Below are 22,609 nucleotides of genomic sequence, written 5' to 3' on the forward strand. Positions count from 1 at the left end.
GGTAGCTGAAGATCCAGGCCACTTTGCAACAACATCCAGTAGGCTATGTTAAAATTTGCATCAAAAACAACCTGCGTGTTGATGGAATGCACTTTCTTCCTATTGACGAACACGTCCTCGTCTTTTGATGGCGCAATTATTTTTATTTTTTATAAATTATATATATTTTTTTATAATTTATAATTTTTATAACATTTTATTTCGGGACTAATCGGATTATTCCTGTTATTCGGGGATGTTATTGCATCGCGCATTAACTCCACAATAAGTTGAATACCCTAACATTTCGTCTCGCAAGCATTTTAAGATTCTTTGTGAATAGGTCTTACTGAGTTAGGAGTCCTCTTGAGGACTTTTAAGCTCTCCTAGACTTAGGTGCTACTTTTAGTCCTAAAATACTTTGTGAATTGCTCTTAGTGAAAAAAGTTAGGAGTCCTAAATTTAAGAGTGACACGCCCATTATTTTTAGGAGTTACTCCTAAATTCGCCAGTTAGGACCTACTTTTAGCCCTAAGATCCTTTGTGAATACGGCCCCTGTTGTAGAGGTTTGTGTGGCTTGCGTAAAATATGCTTTTTTTGGCCAAGATAATTCTCAAAAGGGAATCCCGAAACATTATCTAAAGCTCCAAATTGTTTATACATCAATTAAATGTATAAGCTGGTGAACAGTGAACACAATCTCATCCCTACCATACAGCTGTCCAAAGTGTTTCACAAAGGAAATCATCGATCTATGTGCTAATTCAACCATTTGACCAGAAAGTTCAGGTGAAAAATACATGGCCACTGAAAATAACATAAAATTGTCATAAAACTCACTGGGAAGGCAATCCTTCAGAACTACAGGACCCCAGTATAACATAAAGGATCGGAGCTCAGTAGCTTTCCAATGATCAAGCTCATTCAAAACTCTTGGCTTGCGATTTAATTCAACAGGGATGTGGGAATGTAACACCAGCAGTTTGCTTGATATACTGTCAACAGTTTGTGAAGGAAGCCTATAGTGGCTAGATTGCCCTTTGACCATATATTCAACAGTTTTCTCAACAACCCAAGACAACAGAGATGCATATTATCTATTGAGAATGAAGAAACCATCTTTACAATCCCTGTTAAAGGACTGAGTGTCTGTTTAAAGTGATGTTCCTCATCAATCATATCACAATAACTCGAGTCAGTCCCCAGCCTGACATTTGTTTCAGGATACGTCATGGAGTGACGGATGTTGCCCAATATCTTAAGCTCCTTACCCTGCGTTCACACCAAAAGATGCAAAAAGTTGACGCGCGTCGTGATCCCATTCAAAGTGAATGTAGAGACGCGTTGCTGCTTTGCTGCCGCAGCATTTGCTGCCGAGAAAACGGGCAGCAAAACTTGATTTGCGGCGCGTCAAAATCTGATTTGCGGCGCGGCATGCCCGTGCCCGCTGCCGGGCACGGGCGAAGGGCGCGTTCACGTATTTTGCGGTGCGTCAAATGCTGCTCGAGTTGAAATATTTCAACTTTTGACGCGCCGCAAACCTTTGACGCGCCGCAAAACTTGATTTGACGCGCCGCAAAACTCAGGCGTCAACGCGTTCGGGCAGCAAATGCATCTTTTGGTGTGAACGCAGGGTTATAAGCAGATCCTGACTAGGTTGATTCTCATCACTGTCAGAGTGAGAATCCAATTAATCTCCATCACTTCTAGCTACACTACCATTTGTATGATCATTTTCCATTTGTACATAATCTGATTCAACTTCATCATTGGCATCTGAACTACCGTCTATTTTTCCATGTGTACACGGGAAGCTGGTGGTGTATCTAGTTGGCAAACGTGAGAGATTGTGAAGGGTGGTTCCCTATTCACACAGGGGTATAAATTTGCACTTTCTTTATGCAGAGTTTCCTCGTATTCCTTAAGGATATGTTTCTCTATGTCCCTTACAGTTCTGATGACCCTACGTCTTTTGGCCCTATAAGAAGCCTTCTTAGCTAGAGAGAGATGATGCTGCTATATTATATTACTTGTATATTGCTTGCAGTGAATCCTCTAAAGTCATCTTGCAAATTACCACAACCCTGAAAAAACCCTAAAATAAACTAACAATACAAATATATATCAGCCAAATTATTTTATTATTCAGGCCACTACAAAATATTTCAAAATATCTTAACTTAACAAGAAAGAGAAAAAGACAGAAAAATTAATTCCCCAGTTGCAATGTTCAGCTATACTACACGTAGCCCTATTGAGGGACTTTTCAGTAAAGGCATATTGTTTTCACCATTTCCCCAGGCTAAATTCCCCCACAACATGCCTCACTCAGTGCGTTTACATGACACTCAAGAAAATCTAATTATTGGCTTAGTCCGACTATGATTGGATTATTAAGATGCAAGTATACACCTTAGTCGGACTCAAGTCGAATTGAGTTACTCATAGTATAATTAAGACCCCTAAGTCCCCTATCAATCTGTTTGGAATCGGATTATGCGTTCTGCGAATGCTCGAGATTTTTCCCGGGGGCGTGAGCTGTAAGTATAAGGAGACGATATTCGTGTTGTCTTCGCCGTCGGAAAACGGCGATTTATTTAATAAGGTGGCGAAGAAGATGGAGGAAGCCGGTGTCGTGTCAATGTAGTTACCCCCTATAAGAAGTGTAACATCATCAGTGGCGTGCACAGACATTTTGGGGGGCAGGTGCTCAGGGAAAAATAAGGGCACATTAAAGTGTCATTTTGAAGTGAAGAGTGATCATTACCACTTTTCTAAAGCAGCATCCTCCTCAGTGCCATGTCTTGATGTTGATGACCTATGATTGATCTTGATATATTTTTCTAGGCTATAGCAAGCAGGAGAAGGTCAGAGAGCCGTTCTTCTCCACACAGACTTCTTAGTTTAGTTTTGAAAATTATCTCTCCACAGAAGCAGTTGTCACTGGCAATGTTTCATCAATTTTTATCATCTTCACAAAGGCAGGAAAGATGAGCCGGCCACTGTTTTCCCTCAGTATGGCAAAGATTTCTTTGAGGTCTTTTGCAGGAAAGCTGGAGTGGAACACCTTTAGTTCTGTCTTCAGCTGGTCCTCGTCTTCTCCATAGAAATCAGGATGTGGACGGCTTCCTTGGCTTCTGCATTTGGCGTGCTTACCCAGTTGGCATGTACCGTGAAGGGGTGGAAGGACTGAATGATTCTAGCAGTGGGACTTCAGCTCCTCAGTCACAGTATCCAGAAAGGAGGCTTAGGGGGCAAACAATACACTCTAGACTCAATTCATTTATGTGTTACATCGCCGGTTGGGCAGGGCAGGGGAGTAGGTGTGTGTGGGCAGCAGCTGTGAACTACAGCTGCAACGCGCCTCCGTTTGTGTCCGCTCTGCGTGTTCACGTTGACAAAGGAAGAGAGTTGTGTGCGAGGAGGAGGGGGGGGGGGGGGGGGGGGGCATATATATTGGGCCATTATTATCACACGTTTTTAATTGTCGAGCCTTTATAGATGATAATGTCGGCATGGGCCACATACACTGTTTAAAAAAAAAAAAAAAAAAAAATCTGATTATTTTATTTTTTTCAAAAGGGCACTTGATTGGGTCAGGGGGCAAAGGGCAGGTGCTATAGCACCACCTTGGGTCTACCTGTGCACGCCACTGAACATCATCAACATGCATTCAGTACACACTACGCTTCTGTTATGAGAGTCGCGTATGTGTGTGTGTGAGTGACTTCAGCGAGTGAGTGGACGAGCGAGGAGAGCAAGCGGTTCCGCGTGTCAGTTTATTGAATGAACGAGTCCGGTTGTGTCTGTGCTAATGTTTACTGTTAAAGGGATAGTTCAGACTTTTGGACATAGGGCCTGATTCCCAAGTTGCATCATTCCCCACTCCACAGTACATCCGAGGCAAATCAACTAACGCCAGACGGTCTATGTAAATGTCCGTGTTGAAAGAATAATGTTAGAAATAAAACCAACCTTGCATTGCATTTGGAGGGACTTGCTGTGTCTTAGCAGCAGTGTTATATTCCTGGTAGTAGGCTACGGCAGCGGTGAACTGATATAGGTTAAATTCCGCTGCTGCAGAGAAAGTAGTCCCTCAAAATGCGATGTTTCATGCGATGCAAGGTTAGTTTTATTTCTATCAATATTCTATCAACACCGACATTTACATCTATAGTCTGGCGTTATAATTGATTTACCTTGGGTGTTCTGCAGTGTGCTACCTAGGGCTGCAACTAACGATTCTTTTAATAATCGATTAATCTGTCGATTATTTTTTCGATTAATCGATGAATCGGATAAAAAAAAAAGAAAATTGGAATTGCCGCATCTTTATTCAAAAACTGAACATTAATTCAATTTCACAGTGCAGACTAAAGTGTAAAACACCAGGTTATTGCTCCAACGTCCCGGAACTATTAAAAGTAATATTAAATAATAAAAAATAATAAAAAATATAACTGGGATAACACAAAAAAAAACATACAATGTATGATATACTTTTATATGTATATAAGGGATGTCCATGGTTAACCGGTCAAACCTATTGATACCATTTTCGAGACTCCTTGAAATATAACTTGTAATATTGCTTTAATTGCTGATAAGATGATGATAGTTCAAGATAGGACATTAAACAGGTCATAATTCTATCTATTTATTTTATATTACTGGGAAAACAAGTTTTCACCAAAATCTCTATTATTATTTTTTTTCTGTTGCATTTGAACGTATCAATCATATTACTGAGCCGACCTGAACACATCACATTTGACACTGTTTGTGACCATTGGTCAGTTTTATTTTTTTAAGCTAACTAGCTCTATATCCTGCCGATTTTAACATGGATTTAAAAACGGCATTACTATTTTTAACTGACGGGACTTTCTACACCGTCCGGTTGTGTGATTACCACCGCTGCTTTGAATGACTGTTGATGCACGCGGTGCAGACTCCGAGCCCGTCTACACAACGTCTGCAGCAGCAGCAGCTGACAGAGTTTTCGGTTGGACTAGACGGATACTGAGTTGAAGGAGTTTTTTTAACCCAAAGACAGTGAAGGTACAACACTTTAATGTAGGCCTACAGTCCAGTTTTAAGATATGACCAAAATACAAGCTGTGGTCGCTCACACTAAAGCTCGCTGTGGGCGTGCATGAACCATGAACCAACCTGTCGACGGCTGGCTGTAAACAGCTCTGTGCCTATGAGTAACTTATTAATCGCACGACCCAACGAATCGACGACCAAATTCGTTGCCAACGCATTTAGTAATCGATTTTTATCGATTTTATCGATTCGTTGTTGCAGCCCTAGTGCTAGCCTAGCTTGACTCTGCAACTAGAAGGACTGAATGAAATGTGTTAAACTGTCTCCAATGATGAAGAACACCAAGGCTAACTTGGGAATCATGTCCAAAATTCCGAACTACCCCTTTAACTATTATTAGCGAGCATGCTAGCGAATGATAATGCTATCAAGCTGCAACCTCCGGACTTCTGTTTACATGACACGGCAATAATACACCAAGTTAACATTTAGTCATACGATGACAGTCAGGTGAATATAATAATATATATATATATAATATCTGAATGGGATAATAAATGATATTCAAAAAGGACTTACCAGTTTGTCTCACAACTCTCTGCCAACTTGCCGCCCACAAAGGCTTAAATTCCCGCCACAAAAGTCCCGTGAGCCCCCCTATTCCTGATTTTTGGATCTACCGCTCACATTTTTGTGTTTGAATGCATTTGTGGCCCCCCTCTAGTACTTGGAGAAGTTTGCGGAGCAGCTGGTCCCTGGAGACGATCCAAGTCATCGCTTGGTGGAGCGGGTGGTCCAGCACCTGGCCGATAGGAACAAGGACGTTCCCGAGGTGTCCTCCATCCCCTGGAGCGTCCACGTCGTCAAAGACCCCACAGTCAACGCCTTTGTCCTCCCTGTGAGTCAGTGTGTGTGTGTGTGTGTCAGAGATGGAAATTAACTTTTTTGCCCACCAGCCACTGTGGCAGGTAGATTTAAAAATCTACCAGCCACTCATCTTTTTTACCAACCATCTTTTTATACGCTATATATTTTTTTTATACATGCGTAGATTTTAAACAATATAATAGTAACAATAGATAGGAAAAGTGATTTTCAATTCAATGTGAACATGTATGAGGCTTTAATAAAATCCCGGACAATTTAGAAATTCTGCCACACATTTTTTTAAAAGTGTCAAAAAGAGGGCATGTCCGTGGGCGCTATCCTGGTAATTCCTCTGCGTGAGAAATAAGAAGTGTGGCGTGTGAGCGTGTGCATGGGTTGAATTGCGTGGGAGAGCCCTGTTACTGGTATATTATCCCGGATGTTGACAGTCGCAGTTCAGCAAAATAGGCGTAGAAGAAGAAGGGGGCCGGATGTTGACAGTAATGGTTGTGGAACTGTGCAGCGACGTTTGACGAATGTATTAAATATGCAAATTTGATCGGACCTGACTGGAAAGTAAGTGACACAATTTAAGTGATACAAAAAGTGTTAATTTCCATCCCTGGTGTTTGCGTGTGCAATTCCTGAGTACGGTAATTTAGTATAATAGTATTAACCCCTCTATAACAAGCTGTACAGCTGGGATATAAATGTAAACCAGGGGTAGTGTCAAACTCTGGCCCCCGGGCCAAATATGGCCCGCAGTGTAAATATATTTGGCCCGCGAGGCAATACCAAATGACTACTAGAGCTGGCCCGCTGGTATTTTACAGCGCATGTACCGCTAATACTACAAATCCCAGAATGCTCTGCTCGTGTTTTAGTGCATCAATCAGTACAGGACACATAAACACCCTCCCCTCTGTTGACAGTAGTCATAGCAATGACTCATGCAATGAGTCATGGCAATTTCATGCTGCTACTGGCACCGTGCTACCCATCCCAAAAATGGCGAAAAGAAAGGCAGAAAACTGAAGCTTTCTGGACAGGTGGGAGGCAGAATATCTTTGCAAAAGACAGACCTGTTTGTCTTGTATGTGGAGCCAACATGGCTATAACCAAAGAGTACAACATTAGAAGACACTATGAAACGCCACGACAAGTACAAGGACATGGACAAGCTATAGTACTGGTAATCGACATTTCTATGTCTTCAATTGCTAGCAGTCGGCATATCTGGAGTAGGCTGCTTTTGAATCTTTAAACTTGACAGAACACTGTATCCTCCAGAGCTGGGCATCGGTTAAAGGCGCTGTAAGCAATATTATTTGTAAAATAAGTTTAAAATTAGACGATATTGTGACAGCCATCATATAGAGCAGGGGTCCTCAACTAAAATTGAACAAGGTCCAGTTACTCAAAATTCTTTCAAAGACAGGTCCGAACCTCTAACCTACCACGTCCTAATAGCGTACTTCTGTCAAATACAATCAACACAACATATTTCCTTAGAAAAAGTAACGCATATTAACATTTCAAGTAAACAAAACAGGTAAATCAGGCCTGCATTTCAAGTAAACAAAGTGCATTAGGCCTACATTTCAAATAAGCAAAACAGGCACACCAGGCCTACATTTCAAATAAACACAAAAAGAGCATTAGCCCTTAATTTCAAGTAAGCAAAACAGGTGCACTGGGCCTACATTTCAGGTAAGCAAAACAGGTACACTAGGCCTACATTTCAAGTAAGCAAAACAGGTACTTCATCTGTAGTGACTGAGAAAACCCCCTCTTTGACAGCATCTCCTTAATAGCCTCATAAACATCTTCTCGTCTTGTGTGTGTCTCAAGTGGTGTTAGACCCAACAGGTCCTCAAAGATCTCTTTCTTGTCTTGATGAAAAAATCGCACGTAAACCAAAAGCTGGGCATTATCCGTAACATCTGAAGAATCATCAATGGCTAAGGATATGCATGGTGCACTCTGCACAGCCGCATCAAGCTGTGACAGTGTATCATCTGATAACATTTCGGATTCAGTCGCGTCACTGAAAGTTTTTTTATGTGGCCCCAAAATCCATGTAATCTTAAGTGAGAATTAATTTGCATGTTGCTGGCCTGTAAATTATTGTGTGAAGACTCGCGTAGACCTCTCATACTGAGCTCTCAGCTCGGATTTTTTCCACAATCTTACTTCTGGGGATTATTTTTCTCGAAGGATCCGTGTTTGGATTCGTAATGCCGCTTAATCTTCCCGCTTTTTATCAGCGCCACGGTTTCAACACATAAAAGACACAACAAAGGTTTAGTTCTGCCTTGCGTGAGAATTAACATGAATTGGTAAGTCCATTCATCTTTAAAATGTCAGTTTTCGTGGTCAACTTTCCTAATTTTCGAGCAAGCCATTTTCTCATTCCAAATTGCTCTTACGGTAAACAAACGATTTGATTATTATTTTTTGAGTGACGCTATTACACACATGCTGTGACAGACGGAGGGGGCGGGGGGGGGAGTTCGGTGAGTGCATGATCTTCGCTCTGTGAAGATCATTACTTTTGCTGTTTTTATGCGGTACTACCGACTATTCTGCCTTTCAATTTGTATTTCAGTGAGAAATGTCTTTATTAACATAATCATGGTTTGTATAGTGAAATAATAAAAAAAACATTTAAAAAAAACAACTGCATTATTTAAATTGGTCATGGGTCCGGATAGGACCGTCACTTGGTCCCTGCCCGGACCGCGGTCCGCCGTTTTGAGATGCCTGATATAGAGTGTCAGTGGAATCAGTCTCCCAACCTCTCTGCTCGGCAATAAAAGAAACCAAAAACATCACCTTATCCATTCAGGAGAGATAGCTCCACAGTGAGGCAGTGCTCTCCGCGCCCTCACGGAAAGGCAGCAAGATTAAAGTGTTGCCTAACAATGGCGGAACAGGGGAAGCTTCCGATCCCATTGGTGCCAGGAAAAGCTTACACCCAGAAACGGCAAGCGAGAAAATATTTGCAGAAAAAGAAAAGAAAGAGGACTGCCAGGACAGACATTTTTATGTATTCGATCGGTGGAAAAACATGTGGTTACATGGGGACGAGGGAGTGGAGTGCTTACTGCAAACATTTTACAGGAATTTTGCCAAAACCACGACTTAGCTTAAAGCGCCTTTACAGCTGCTTTCACACGTACGCGTAAGTCCTGTTATTCTCATGATCGGCCGTATGTGTGAACAATATATCCTGACATTGGTATCCTGAAAATCTCCTGAAAAAAAGACTACCTTGTGAATGATGAGTAGAAAGTCTGTATTTCTCACACCACTTGTGTGGGCGTGTCGATGATGCTTCGGTCTGGATTTCCATCTCATTGAGTGGCACTGTCACACCAAAGTTGTACCGCCTATGTAATTCGCGTCGAAACATTACGTCATCGTTCGACGCGATTGTCCGTTGCCAGGCAGGTTTCAAAAAACAGTATCGCTCATCAAGACGAAATAACATAATACAGATAACACTTGTTTTTATTTGTATTGAATTTAATTGTTTAATCGAATTTAGCTAGAAAACTGAGTTTTTAAAGTGTATCGTAGTTTATATTTGTACTGTATTTAATTGTTTAATCGAATTTAGCTAGTAAACTGAGCGTTTAAAGTGTATCGTAGTCTAGCTAGCTTGTGTTAATTTAATTGAGATAATTGATGGATAGATAGATTATAGATATAGATCGAGAGATGGATAGATGGGTAGATAGGTTAGCAGGCATTTACTGACAGGTAAATGTGTTTTTTTTAATTCATATTATACCCATAACATTGAGCTATTGCTGTTTAGATAAATAGATAAATACATTGATAATATAAATAAATAAGTTCATAATATATGTATAGAAAAGTAGATTACTTAAAATAATCAAATCTATAAAAAAAATATCCTTGATATAGTGGGTTTTAGGGCTAAACCTTACCATTAATTTGAGTAAGGTAAAGTGAAAAAAAAAACGAGTATTCGAAGCCTGAAAAATGGCATTCGGGCCAGCCCTAATGGTAATTAAACATTAAAACACCTGCGGTTTATAGTCCAGTGCGCCTTATATATGTACACATAATTCAATTTATCTGCTGCGGCTTATACTCCGATGTGCCTTATAGCGTGGAAAATACGGTATATATTACATGAAAGCTGAGCCTTCACTTATTCTAACAGTCCAAACCATATCATTCTGTGACTAAAACTCGCAAATAACAACTTAAGAAGAAACGTTCCCTATTCTTTTAACAACCAAAAATGAAATATTACCTTTGTGATTTTTGTCCACAAAGTTGATTCTGATCGAATAAAACCACCATAAACAGATTATCCAGTGTCTGGGCCAAATTTTGTAAGTAAACATGGTGTTTTCAATCAATGAATAACAGAAGGTTTCTTAGGAAATAGGTGAATTGCCTTCAATCAGAAAATATATTCTTCAGCGCAATCTAGTGGCCATATATTTATTTGCGAATGTTTGGCTTGGTGCATTCTATTATATTTGCCCTGAACTTTAAATAGAGGTGTCAAGTGTCAAAATTGTAAGATATCTACCTTTATTTGTGTCTCATAGTAAGACAGCGCTCCCAACTGATAACGACCAACTGATAATTATTTCAGGTGGAAATGTTATCTTCCACTTATGCTGTGTTCCATGGCTTTATTCACCTTACCCAAGTATTATCCCCATTGAATATTTCACTGGCACAAAGATGACATCATCGCCCTTGCAGTTGTGGAGATATACTCTACTTACTTTGGGTATGTTCTTTCCTGAAAAAAACTTAAAATATCTATTTTTCCAGGTATAGTTTCGAAGTTAGAAAATCCAGTATCGTGACTGACAACACTACTTGAAACGCGATTGTGATTATTCAGTTAGAGCTACAAGAAACTTGAAAGTTAAAAAATACATATCTTTGCTACTACCTCTGACATTTAGTTATGTACATTTGCATAAAATCATGCAGGTCTACATATAACTTGGCGATAGCTTTAATACATTGGTTCTCAAAGTGCGGGCCGCGGGCCAATGGCGGCCCGCGGAATCATTCCTGGCGGCCCGCAATGACATACATAATTACGCAAGTTATAAAAAAATATATATATATATAATATATATATATTTTTATATATCAATATTAATTTAAACAAATATAAATAATTATAAAGAGAAAAGTCGACTCTAGTTTTCAATTAAATCCTTTTACATTTGTTAGTTTTAATCCGACTGTACATTACTTAGAAAGGCTGAACCTCAGTTTCGTGATTTAGACCTCACTTGACCACACACCTGGAGGTCCACGGTGCAATGTTTTTTTTGACCACTGGGATGCTGATGACGTTTCCCGCCAATTATTTTTTTCCTTTGGCGGCCCTCAGTCAAATTTTGGGTTCCTAAATTGGCCCTCAGTTGTCAAAACTTTGAGAACCCCTGCTTTAATAGGTTGCAATGGTGGACTGAAATCACTTCCTGGCACGATGTGACTGCTCGATAAATAAGTAAACAAAGAGAAGTTTGTTATTTTTTAAACACATGTGTGGAAGCTAACATTCAGCTTCAGTCTGAGCAAGGATGATTTTTCTGAGCCCCCCCAAAAACAGGCCGGGTGCCTGGCAAAAAGAGGCCCTTTCACGATTCTGATATTAATTTGGGCAAGTGAACATTACCTTCGGGCAAGTTGAACCTGACCTGTACTTGCCCGATGGGCAAGTTCTTTTGAAACCTTAGTGTCAACCCCTCTAATATTATTATTATATTATATAGATATAGAGCTCCAGGAGTCAGTCATTTTTTTCCCTAAAAGCTATTTCCAGCCAACAGCTTAAAAAAACATGTTTTCTGGAAATCAAATACAATGTTTACTTGTTGGGAAAACACCATATTATGTCACCTTTAAGACTGACTGAAATATTTCCCTCTAGTACTATAGTACTAGTACTAGTACTAAATACTATCAACTTTTGGTAGACTTGTACAACTTTACCCTGTAAATAAACACAACAAATTTCAAAAATATTGGCTAAACTTTTATTAAGTAGGACAAATCACAACAGCAGCCGTCTGTTCCTGAGACTGCCCCAACGGCTCACTGCCTTGTCAAAATCAAATTGATCAATTGCAGGCCCCTCAATACTGATCCTGAGGAGGTGGTTCAGGGTAGCGTTAGTCATGGTAGACCTCCTGTGCCATGCCTCTATGGAACAAGTTTTGGGGCTCTAGAGTCAATAATGGCGACGCTATAGAAATGTTACTATTGTTGTCGTTTTCAGTTTTGCACTTTGCAGACGGTCCCTAAGCTCGCGGCTGAAAGCCGACTGCTCGTAGAAGCCAATGCAATTCAGTTTTGCACTTTGCAGACGGTCCCTAAGCTCGCGGCTGAAAGCCGACTGCTCGTAGAAGCCAATGCAATTCACCGTTCGCTAAAGACGGCTCGTTTGGATGAAAACTATGTTGTAGCTGGTTCTCTGGGTTACCACACTTTTATTGGGCTAATTCGGCCGTGCAGCTGCCATTTAGTTCCCTGCTACGGGTTGCCTGGTAACAGGGAACCCTGTTCGACTGTTCGACTGTTCGTTTTGCTCTCGCAAAACTCTTGATCAACACTCAGCATTTGTTTATTTCTGTCGTTCATTGAAACCGCTTTGTGCAGAGAGAACTGGAATGGTCTTGTATACTTGCTTAGCATCTTAGCGCCTAGACCAAAAACCCATTCAAATACATAGTAGCTAGCTAGCTAGCTGCTAATAACTTTAACGTTAGCATGTCAATTCGGATCGGAATATTTTTGGAGTAATTATAAGTTATTTGAGGATCAGTCACATTGTCAGGTGGTGGTGTTGGGATATTTCCGCGGAGAAAAGATCGTTTTGAGAAATAGTGTATGTTGTACAGCAGCATGTAAGTACAGATCCAAGTCTGACAGGTTCAGTCGGCATTTCGGTAGGATGGCGCACGCCGGGAGTATCGGGGCGCAGCGCCCCTGTTCCCTTGTTTAGAAAAAACCCTGTGTGTGTATTAGGGCTTTGACTCCGAACTTCGTTATTCTAATATAATTCGAATATCAAAAAAATGAATCAAAATTCTAACGAATATTAGGCAGCCCTTAACCCATTGGCGCCGGATGCTGCGTAGCGCAGCATAGCCCCTCCTGCCGGTTGCTGCGTAGCGCAACATAGGCTTTCCTGCCGGTTGCTGCGTAGCGCAGCATTTTGTACACATGCTGTTTTCATGACGAATGCAGCATATAACTCACTCTGGTTGGTTAAAAATACACATGGGGTGGGTCTTAAGGCTTTGGTAAAGATCAGGAGACCACCAAAACGAGCTTTGGTTGGCTGAAAATCACGTCAATCAATCATATAGCCACGCGATATTCTATGTTTGTTTTTAGTGACGCGTCTAGCTGGCGACCGAGAAGTAGCAATTAACATGGAGGATTTTGATAGCGATGGCAGTGATATTGTCATAGAATTCAAGGGATTTGAGTATGAGAATGAGGACGAGAATGATTTTGTGCCGGTTGATCCACTGGATCGGATTCCAACGAATCGGTACGCGCAACAGGTACGAGCTCAGACCCCCGCGACCTCAAGTGGACCCCGGTCCCGAAAACAGAAATGAAAACATTCCTCGGGCTGTGTCTTTGCTTTGGAATTTTAAAGCTACCAGCACGCCGCGATTACTGGAGGCAAACTAAGTGGCTCTACCAAACAAATGTCAAGGGACCGTTTCGACATGATCTGGAGGTAAATATTTATGTTTTCTTTTCTTGTGCTCTCTTCCGAGTTCCATTCTCTTCTCTTAGAAAACGGAATGGCCAGTAATGATAGTGGTGCTATAGCAATTACTAATGGTGATGATGGTTGATATTGAATAAATACAATGATGTTAGTTATAAATACAATAATGGAATAATGAATAAATAGTAATACAATTATGAATATAAATACTATAAATAACATAATACAAATAAACACAATGATGGAAATAAATGTCAGGCTCAAATTCTTTGTCATATATGCATTTTCAGATATCTCCATCTAGAAGATAACTTGGTCCCTGCCTTGGATAAATCCGATAATCTGTGGAAGATCCAGCGGTTCATGGACCTCCTCTTGCATCAGTTCCAGGCCCTCTATGAGGTCAATGGGTTTGTGAGCGTGGATGAGTCCATGGTAAAATACAAGGGACGCCTTGCCTTCCGGCAGTACCTCCCCATGAAGCCGGTGAAGTGGGGGATAAAGGTGTGGGTCATGGCAGAGCAATACAGGCTACATAAACAATTTTCAAGTTTACACAGGGGCCATTGCAGGCAAGACCGAGACAGGCCTGGCTTACCGGATTGTGTCATACCTGGCTAAACCGTATTTTGGGTCAAACTTGTGTGTTTACATGGACAACTTTTACACCAGCGTGAAGTTGTTGCTGGATCTGCAGGTCAGGGGTGTGCCTTTACCATGCTTTGGTTAAAATGTTATTTGTTGTATTTTATATCATTGATTTATACTGTTTTTTCTTCTTAATCTTGTTTTGAGAATGTTTTTAAAATGTTGCTGTTATGGTTGTGCTCAGGGAGCATGTTTTAATAAAACCTGTAGTTCTTACCTTTAAAATGCTTTTTATTTCATGTTTCTAGGTGCTCCAGAGGCTTAGATATTAAGGTTTATGTAGACGTTGACAATTCTTACTATTTTCTCAGAAAAACCTCAGGAAATTAGGTTATTTTTCCTAGAATAGCATAGGATTTTAGCAGGCGTTTTTAGCAGGCGTTTTAGGCATAATTGGGTTAATATTCGAACCTGTTATGGGCAGGCCAAGAGGGAGAGACGTCGGATAACCCGACGCAGTATATTCATAATATTGTAATGACCACGGAAGAGGCAGTGAATGAAGTATTGATTAGACAGCGATTTATTAGAAACCTAATAAAACGTTGGAACACGCAAGACCGGTAACCATAGCAACGCCGGTAAACAAACCTTGCAAAGCCCAATCCAGGTCTTACTCAAGGCATTTAATGGTCAAAATATTATTAATAAATATTTGAATATTAATAAACAAACAAACTTCGAATATGATTTTTCTGGCAAAAGTCAAAGCCCTAGTATGTATATTAGTGGTGGGCCGTTATCGGCGTTAACGGCTGCGTTAACGCAAAACTTTTATCGCGCGATAAAAAAAATATCGCCGTTAATCTATTTTCAAACACTTCCATGTTCGGACCCATCACGTGACTGAACTAACCAATCAGAAGCTAGAATTTAGACTGAGGTAAAAGTGAGGGAATCAGAGAGGCAGATTCAACAGAATATCCTGACTGTGTTAAATATGTAAACATGTAAATATGTGATAATTGTGTAACATAAATATGTAAATGATTAACTGACTAAAAATTGTAAGTACATTTATAGCAAATTAACTCCAATATAAATTATATGAATTTATTCTACAACTTTCAAATATTTAACTTCTAAACCTTACATTATTATGGGGTAACCCTTCCCTTTACAGTCCCCTAATTACTAGGTATTTACCCGGTACATACATGGTAAATTATAGTGTATTACTGGGTAATTACCACTGGTAATAAGAAGGTAAATACAGAGGTAGATACCCGGTAAATACATGGTAAATCATAGTGTATTACTGGGTAATTACCACTGGTAATAAGAAGGTAAATACAGAGGAATTATCCGGTAAATTATAGTGTATTACTGTGTAATTACCACTGGTAATAAGAAGGTAAATACAGAGGAATTACAGCTGATGTACCAAGTAAAACCTCCACTATTACCCATCAACTCAACTAAGTAGCGTGTAGTTGTAACTGTTTTAGGTTCGTAATAACTCCGACATTGTGTTCTTCCTAGGAAATTAGGCAACCAATTCTTAGAAACACCTATTATCCAAGGTTTATGTTGGTAACAGCCCAAATTTAATGATGTACTATCTAGAAATTAGCATAGTACTTCCCAATAAAATACTTTTTCTTAATTATTATTCATAGCTACACCCATTTAGAAAGGGTTTATTCGATTTACCACTATGGAATTACTTACCTGGTAACAACATCTGCAGGAATCTGTTTTCCTCTAGTGTCATGGTACATCTTCTTAAATACTGGGTACGAAGCAGTTTGTTTCCATGGTATTACCAGGTTCTTACCATATCATTTATAATAGATATATTCCATTATCCATGCAGTCAACACAAACATGTACCATGTACGTTCTGCGACATTACCAAGTAAAACACGACAATTTACCCAGTAAGTAAGCTGAAATTGTGCTGTAAAAGGAAGCCTCGTTTGTTTCCATGGTATTACCAGGTTCTTACCATATAATTTATAATAGATACATTCCATTGTCCATGCAGTCAACACAAACTTGTACCATGTACGTTCTGCGACGTTACCAAGTAAAACACGACAATTTACCCAGTAATTAAGCTGAAACTGTACTGTAAAAGGAAGCCTCGTTTGTTTCCATGGTATTACCATGTTCTTACCATATAATTTGTAATACGTTATTCACTTTTCCATCTAGTCAACACAAACTTTTACCATGTACGTTCTGCGACATTACCAAGTAAAACACGACAATTTACCCAGTAATTAAGCTGAAACTGTACTGTAAAAGGAAGCCTCGCTTGTTTCCATGGTATTACCAGGTTCTTACCATATAATTTGTAATACATTATTCCCTTTTCCATGCAGTCAACACAAACTTGTACCATGTACGTTCTGCGACGTTACCAAGTAAAACACGACAATTTACCCAGTAATTAAGCTGAAACTGTACTGTAAAAGGAAGCCTCGTTTGTTTCCATGGTATTAGCATGTTCTTACCATATAATTTGTAATACATTATTCCCTTTTCCATCTAGTCAACACAAACTTTTACCATGTACGTTCTGCAACGTTACCAAGTAAAACACGACAATTTACCCAGTAATTAAGCTGAAACTGTACTGTAAAAGGAAGCCTTGTTTGTTTCCATGGTATTACCAGGTTCTTACCATATAATTTGTAATACCTTACTCCCTTTTCCATGCAGTCAACACAAACTTGTACCATGTACGTTCTGCGACGTTACCAAGTAAAACACGACAATTTACCCAGTAATTAAGCTGAAACTGTACTGTAAAAGGAAGCCTCGTTTGTTTCCATGGTATTACCAGGTTCTTACCATATAATTTGTAATACCTTACTCCCTTTTCCATGCAGTCAACACAAACTTGTACCATGTACGTTCTGCGACGTTACCAAGTAAGACACGACAATTTACCCAGTAATTAAGCTGAAACTGTACTGTAAAAGGAAGCCTTGTTTGTTTCCATGGTATTACCAGGTTCTTATTATAGATAGTGATAGATTGTAAAAATCTAGTATCCACTGTCTACAATAGCCCTTTGTTTAAAATAACCATATCTAATATTAAATTTAGCTGATTAGCTCGCTTAAGGCTGGTGAACCATACAACAATAATTTGGATGTGGTGCTTGTGTGCGTTGTGTTTGTGTTATGGTGCTCATACCTCCTCCTTGGACCTGTCCTGCTCCGGCGTCCCGTCAATGCGAATGCCCCCTTCCATCTTTGCCTCTCTCTTTTTCCTTGGGACAGTCTTTGATCAAATGATCCTCGGCTCCACAATAATGACAGTTCCATCGTCTGGCGTTCTCCTTTCTCTTTTCTTTCGGACAGTCTTTGATCCAATGATTCTTGGCTCCACAATAATGACAGTTCCATCGTCCGGCGTTCTCCTTTCTCTTTTCTTTCGGCCGGTCGCCTCTTTGGTCTCTGTTGCGACGGTTGGGCTTAGGATTCTCCAGGGCCTCCAGTCGGGTGAGCTGGAGCTTCTTGGCTTCGTCCCTCCCGGGCATGTCGCCTTGGCTGTACGTACAGAGTTGGCGAACTTTGCTGATGGAGGCCTTGTGTTGTTGGACCAACTCTTGAAGGGCTGTGGCGAAGGCAGCCCCTCCCACTGCAGATGGGTTTGGGAGCCATTCCGCTGTGTCCTTAATGTCATTGGGTCTCCATGCACGGAAAACGTATGCTGGACTGCCATCCTGGGGGTTCAGTACTTCGATCATGGGGAATTGTCCATCCATCACGTCCCCATGTTTAAGAGTTGGGGAGAACGCCATTCCCTGGTTTCTCAAGCGGCTGGCGACGGGTTCCCGCTTGGTCGGTGTGGCCGTCGCCTGCTGGAATGATTGTGGAGCATTCCCCTGGCTACGAGTTGCAGGCCTATCTTCTCTCGCGCTGCGAGCGGGGGCTTTCTCCTCTTCTTCGGGGTCAGGGTAGAGATTGTCCGATGAAGCGGCTTTGTGGGCGTTGTCATACGGGGGAGGAGAAGGGGGATTCGCACGCGGTCCACCGGTGCAGTCCAGGTCCGGGTCTATATTTCGGGTGACATTGAGATTAAAAATCCCTACACTCTCTACGCTCTCTGTCCCTGGCTGATTTTTTTTTTCTATCCTGGCCCTCTCTTTCCCACAAATAAAATGAACACCAACATAGTTTGGAACTTTTCTTTTTCATTTCTGACTCCAACAATCGCTTCTCTAACTCCTGTAATCGTTTTAAGCTAAAACTCCCCATTTCAGGAAAACCCAGTTTGCACCAGTGTTGTTTTCGTCAGGCAAGACGAAAACGAAAATGACGTCGTCAGACCCCTTTTTTCCATGACGAAAATGAGACTAAGACGAACGTCACCAAAGCCATATAAAGACTAAAATGTGACGAAAAATGTAGACATTTTCGTCAGACGAGAACTAGACGAGACTAAATTGTTAGTGAGAGCATGTGAGCGGAGCGTGGAGCGGGTGGTGGAGCGGAGCGGAAGAAATACGTTGGAGCGGGTTGGAGCGCAGAGCGGTTTTAAATTCAAAGGCCGGAGCGGGGATTTCACTCCGCTCCAGTCCGCTCTAGTCCGCTCCGATTTTAACTGCTTCTAGCGGCTTACATGTAGGTGGTTCACGTAGAATAGAATGGGTTTCAATGGGAGCATCCAAGCAACCTGATTGGATAAAACGCGTCACGTGGGACCCTTCCACCCCCCCCCCCCCCCCGCAACACTGGCTCGTGTGCTCGCGCGCAGCTGCGCCTGCACGCACACGGCACACACACACTCATACACTACAGAGAGAGGCTGGTGGACGAGTTTTCGTCGGACTAAAACTAGACTAAAACCTTTTGAGTTTTCGTCAGACTAAAACTAGACTAAAACTTTCAAAGATAGAAATGACTAAAATGGGACTAAAACTAAGAAGCATTTCGTCAAAAAGACTAAGACTAAAACTAAATCTAAAATGCCTGCCAAAAACAACACTGGTTTGCACCAATATTTTAAACCCTCCAGAGCCGCTTCACCATGCTTCTCCAACATCACCTTCGCAGGTCCCGTTATCTCAGTTTTTCCGGATTTGTTCCCCATATTTTAGATCCTTTTACACTAGTTATTATTTAACAAATTATCTAATATCGCCGAAACCTCCTTGTTACTACACACATATACATATATTTATTAATGAATACCTATTATTATTATTTATATATATATATAACACCAACCGCGCTTCAACGGGTTTCCCTTTACCGTCCCTGACAGACCCTAGCTGCCCTTTCTGTTACCTATATAGCCATATATTGACGGAAGAGAAACGGAGCTACCGCATGTTCCTATAACAAAGTTTCTTTGAACGAGGCCTAAGTTCAGATATAAGTTTACGTTTACCGAAACATTTATATACCGTTCCTGTAACGGATTTTATTTTGAAGCTTTAACAGTATTGTGATCTCACCTGCTCGAATTCCTTTTCCTTTCGATATCGTACTGAAGAACCACTAGTTTATCCCCACAGGCACCCTTTCCTCGACCTCTGGTTTGGTTACCACCTGGAGGCGAAGCAGAGCTTTGGGACTGAGAACGAATCCTCAGACCTGTATTGGAAGCTGATATTTCTTAGAATCTTCAGGTTAGATATCCCGGACGAGCCCCCAAACTGTCGTGGCAATTTCTGTATCAGATATTGCGTCTAAGCAGATGAGATATTTAGATGCAAAAAGCACACAATACTGTTGACAATTAGTGGTTATATATATTTGTATTAAAAGTACGAACAAAGATACATCACAACATGCATCAACAAACAACATAACAGGCATACATTACAATAATCTGAGGCCTCAGATGAGAGCTTCTCTTGGCGTGTTACTTCATTCTCTGAAGGTACGCTGGGGAGAAGTCCACTGAGTGTTTGAAAGTAATGAGTTTTTATTCACTTGGGTTGGCATCTGGAGGGGGTGTCCCCCCCATAAAACCAAAAACCTTTGTTAACCAGATGTTAATCTATTGCTTGAAGTTTCTTCAGAGGGCAAAAGGTGGTTGAGGCTGTTCCTTATCACCCTTTGCTTCTCTACGCTCCCCAGGGGGTCAAGTAAAACAGGCCCGAACCAAACTACAGACAACATGGAAACGGAATGTGAAACCAGATTACATCACATGAAACACTAAGAATTACATTTTAGAAGACCTTGCAGAATAGCAAGATTCCAAGAACGGGATGTGAAACCAGATTACATCACATGAAACACTAAGAATTACATTTTATAAGACCCTGAACATAACATGTAGATTTTCCATCACAGTGCCCAGCGGGAGGAGGTAAGTGGTGAACAGGAGTGGACCCAAGACTGACCCCTGGGGGACACCTAGTGAGACACCTGAACACCCAGACTTGTGGTTGCTTAGTTGAAGAAATTGTTGACGGCCGGTGAGGTAGGATGTAAACCAGGAGAGTGCAGCACCAGTGATCCCAATGCCAGCCAGGCGGTCCAGGAGCAGAGGGTGGGAGATGGTGTTGAATGCTGCGCTGAGATCGAGGAGGATGAGAATGGTGAGTAATCCAGAGTCGGCTGCAAGGAGGAGGTCGTTGGTGATTTTGACTAGGGCTGTTTCAGTGCTGTGTTTTGGACGGAAGCCAGATTGGAACGGTTCGTGGAGATTGTTTGTGTCGAGGTGGGACTGTAGTTGTGCGGCAACCACCCTTTCAATTGTTTTGGAGATGAAAGGGAGATTGGAGATGGGCCGGTAATGGTTAAGGTCAGTTGGGTCAGCACCAGGTTTTTTCAGGATGGGAGTGATGGCAGCCAGCTTGAGAGTGGGGGGTACAGTACCAGTAGTGAGGGAGGAGTTAATTATGTTGGTGATCATGGGGGAGATGGACGGAAGACGTGCTTTGACAAGGGAGGTGGGAAGAGGATCGAGCTGACAGGTGGTGGTTTTGGCTTTGCGGATGAGTTCTGAAACGGTCTGTTCTGTTACTGGGGTGAAGTCAGAGAGGGAGCTGATGAGAGGTTGGCCAGAGGTGATCATCCAGGGTGGATCATCAGAGGGGATGCGAGATGAGGCCAGTTGTTGGTGAATGGTGTTGATTTTAGAGCTGAAGAAGTCCAGGAACGCAGTGCATTGGGTGGTGGAAATGTCTGGAGGGAGGGATTTAGGAGGCTGAAGTAAGTGGCTGACTGTTGAGAAGAGGACTCTGCTGTTGCCTGTACCAGTGTTGATGAGGTTGGAGTAGTATGAGGTTTTTGCAGTGGTGAGGGCATTCTTGTAGTGATGGAGGTGGTCCGAATACATTTGGCGGTGTACAGTGAGTTGAGTCTTATTGTAGAGTCGCTCCAGTCGACGACCAGTGGCTTTGAGCTGGCGCAGATGAGGAGTGAACCAGGGAGCAGTGTGGGTGAATGAGACTGAGCGGGTTTTCAGGGGGGCCAGGGTGGTGAGGGAGGAGGAGAGGCAGTTATTGTAGTGAGTCACCAGGTCAGTCAGGGAGGAAGCTGGGGGAGGGTTGGGGTAGGAGCTGATCATGGTGGAGAGGTCTGTGGTGTTGATAAGTTTGATGTTTCTGAAGGAGATGGTCCGTTGTTCCTTGGTTTTGTGTAGTTGGGAATGAATGTCAAAAAGTACAGCTTTGTGGTCGGAGATGGGGAAATCAATGACATCAAGGTTAGTGGGAGTGATGTCAGTGCAGCAGATTAAATCCAGAATGTGACCTTTGTTATGGGTTGGGAGGTTGACATGTTGTGTGATGCCAAGACAGTCCAGAAGTGATGTGAAGTCATTAGCAAAAGTACAGGATGGGTTGTCAATGTGGATGTTGAAATCACCAAGGATGATAACAGTGGGGGACATTGCACATACAGATGTAAGTAGTGATGAGTATTCATTGAGGAAAACGGCGGATGCTTTTGGTGGTCTGTAAAGGCAAGGCAAGGCAACTTTATTTATATAGCACTTTTCATACACAAGGCAGACTCAAAGTGCTTCACATATAAACATTGTCATATAATAAAATAAAATTATACATAAGTAAAAGAAAACATATGCAAGAAATTAGTAAAATAGAAAGTGCAATGTATTTAAGAGAAAATTAAATTGAAAGTTAAAAAGGCTTTTTAGTAAGTAAAATTGAAAGTGCAATGTATTTAAGATCAGATCAACAGTCTCTCTGGAACCCAAGTCGGGACTACAACCCGACCTAAAGGACAATATTCTAGGACTCTAACCCAGCTTCTAGGACTCTAGCCCAGACCGAAGGCCTTATTCAACAAAACTCAGGACTCTAACCCTTATACACAAACTCAGGACTCTAACCCTTATACAAACAAACTCAGGACTCTAACCCT

The 22,609-nt window shown here is 41.4% G+C and overlaps 1 protein-coding gene across 5 annotated transcripts in view; it reads left to right on the forward strand.

Annotated features, from left to right (window-relative positions):
• The window catches only part of oma1 (OMA1 zinc metallopeptidase), an 84,454-nt gene that overhangs the window by 14,223 nt on the left and 47,622 nt on the right, over window positions 1–22,609 (forward strand). For all 5 annotated transcript variants that reach the window (XM_056604558.1, XM_056604555.1, XM_056604556.1 and 2 more), the window contains exon 3: window positions 5,754–5,927. In XM_056604558.1, coding sequence (XP_056460533.1) covers window positions 5,754–5,927 — 174 coding nt within the window. The remainder of the gene's footprint in view (window positions 1–5,753; window positions 5,928–22,609) is intronic.

Source organism: Gadus chalcogrammus, chromosome 12 (genome assembly GCF_026213295.1).
Source record: "Gadus chalcogrammus isolate NIFS_2021 chromosome 12, NIFS_Gcha_1.0, whole genome shotgun sequence".
Classification (NCBI taxonomy): domain Eukaryota; kingdom Metazoa; phylum Chordata; class Actinopteri; order Gadiformes; family Gadidae; genus Gadus; species Gadus chalcogrammus.